The sequence below is a fragment of the Sinocyclocheilus grahami genome, unplaced genomic scaffold (assembly GCF_001515645.1).
Source record: "Sinocyclocheilus grahami isolate Dianchi unplaced genomic scaffold, SAMN03320097.WGS_v1.1 scaffold58.1, whole genome shotgun sequence".
NCBI lineage: Eukaryota > Metazoa > Chordata > Actinopteri > Cypriniformes > Cyprinidae > Sinocyclocheilus > Sinocyclocheilus grahami.
This window is the reverse complement of record NW_015505237.1, coordinates 2,920,553-2,921,246: the sequence shown is the minus strand read 5'-3', so window position 1 is coordinate 2,921,246 and position 694 is coordinate 2,920,553. Positions and strand designations below refer to the sequence as shown.

The 694-nt window shown below is 43.7% G+C and overlaps 1 protein-coding gene across 1 annotated transcript in view; it reads left to right on the top strand.

The window, feature by feature from the left end:
• Positions 1 to 510, top strand: part of LOC107584336 (NOP2/Sun RNA methyltransferase 2) — a 21,867-nt gene extending 21,357 nt beyond the window's left edge. Inside the window, exon 17 of the mRNA XM_016270913.1 lies at positions 168 to 510. Coding sequence (XP_016126399.1) covers positions 168 to 483 — 316 coding nt within the window. The 3' untranslated portion in view covers positions 484 to 510. The remainder of the gene's footprint in view (positions 1 to 167) is intronic.
• Positions 511 to 694: the final 184 nt, after the last annotated feature.

Sequence of the window (694 nt, the reverse complement as noted above, 5' to 3'; positions counted from 1 at the left end):
GTCGGTTCCTGGCGCTGTCTGCACTGTAGCTGATCAATAATTTGCTCATTTTCCTCTCCCCTTCTTCTGTCTTGCTTTCTCCTCTCATTGTTCTCTCGGTCACTCATTCTTTGGCTCTTTTCCCTCTTGTATCAACTTTTAATTTTTCTTTCTTCTCATCTCTCCAGGGATCTTGATGCTCCTCAGTGCCCTATAGATTTGTGCGGCTGGAGAGGAAAAACTTCCATCAGGGCTTTCGTCCCACGTAATGAGCGTCTTCATTACCTCCGCATGGTGGGGGTGGAAGTCTTCCGTGACAAACAGGGCAAGAGGAACGATGGTTCAACAGAAACCCAGGAAGGAAGCACAAAAGATGCCGAGGGACTGAGCCAAGAGGCGAATCTCTTAGAACAGGAAGGTGAAGAAACAGAGCAAAACGGTTCAGAGTCCAACACTAATGACACAGAACCTGTTAGCAGCTCTTTTGATGGGCCTACAAGTTAGTTATCTAAGCAGTTAGTATGGGTCAGGAGAAAAATGAAAGGCTCCACTAGGCCTGGATATGTTTTTATAGTTTGTTTTATGTTGTTCAAGGGACAGATTTAATGAAGTCACATTTGTTACTCATTTTGCATTAATAGTGTCTTAAGGGCTGCACACTAGCTCAGTCTTAAAATGCATTTCATTTTCTCAGATGCTTGTACATGATTTACAC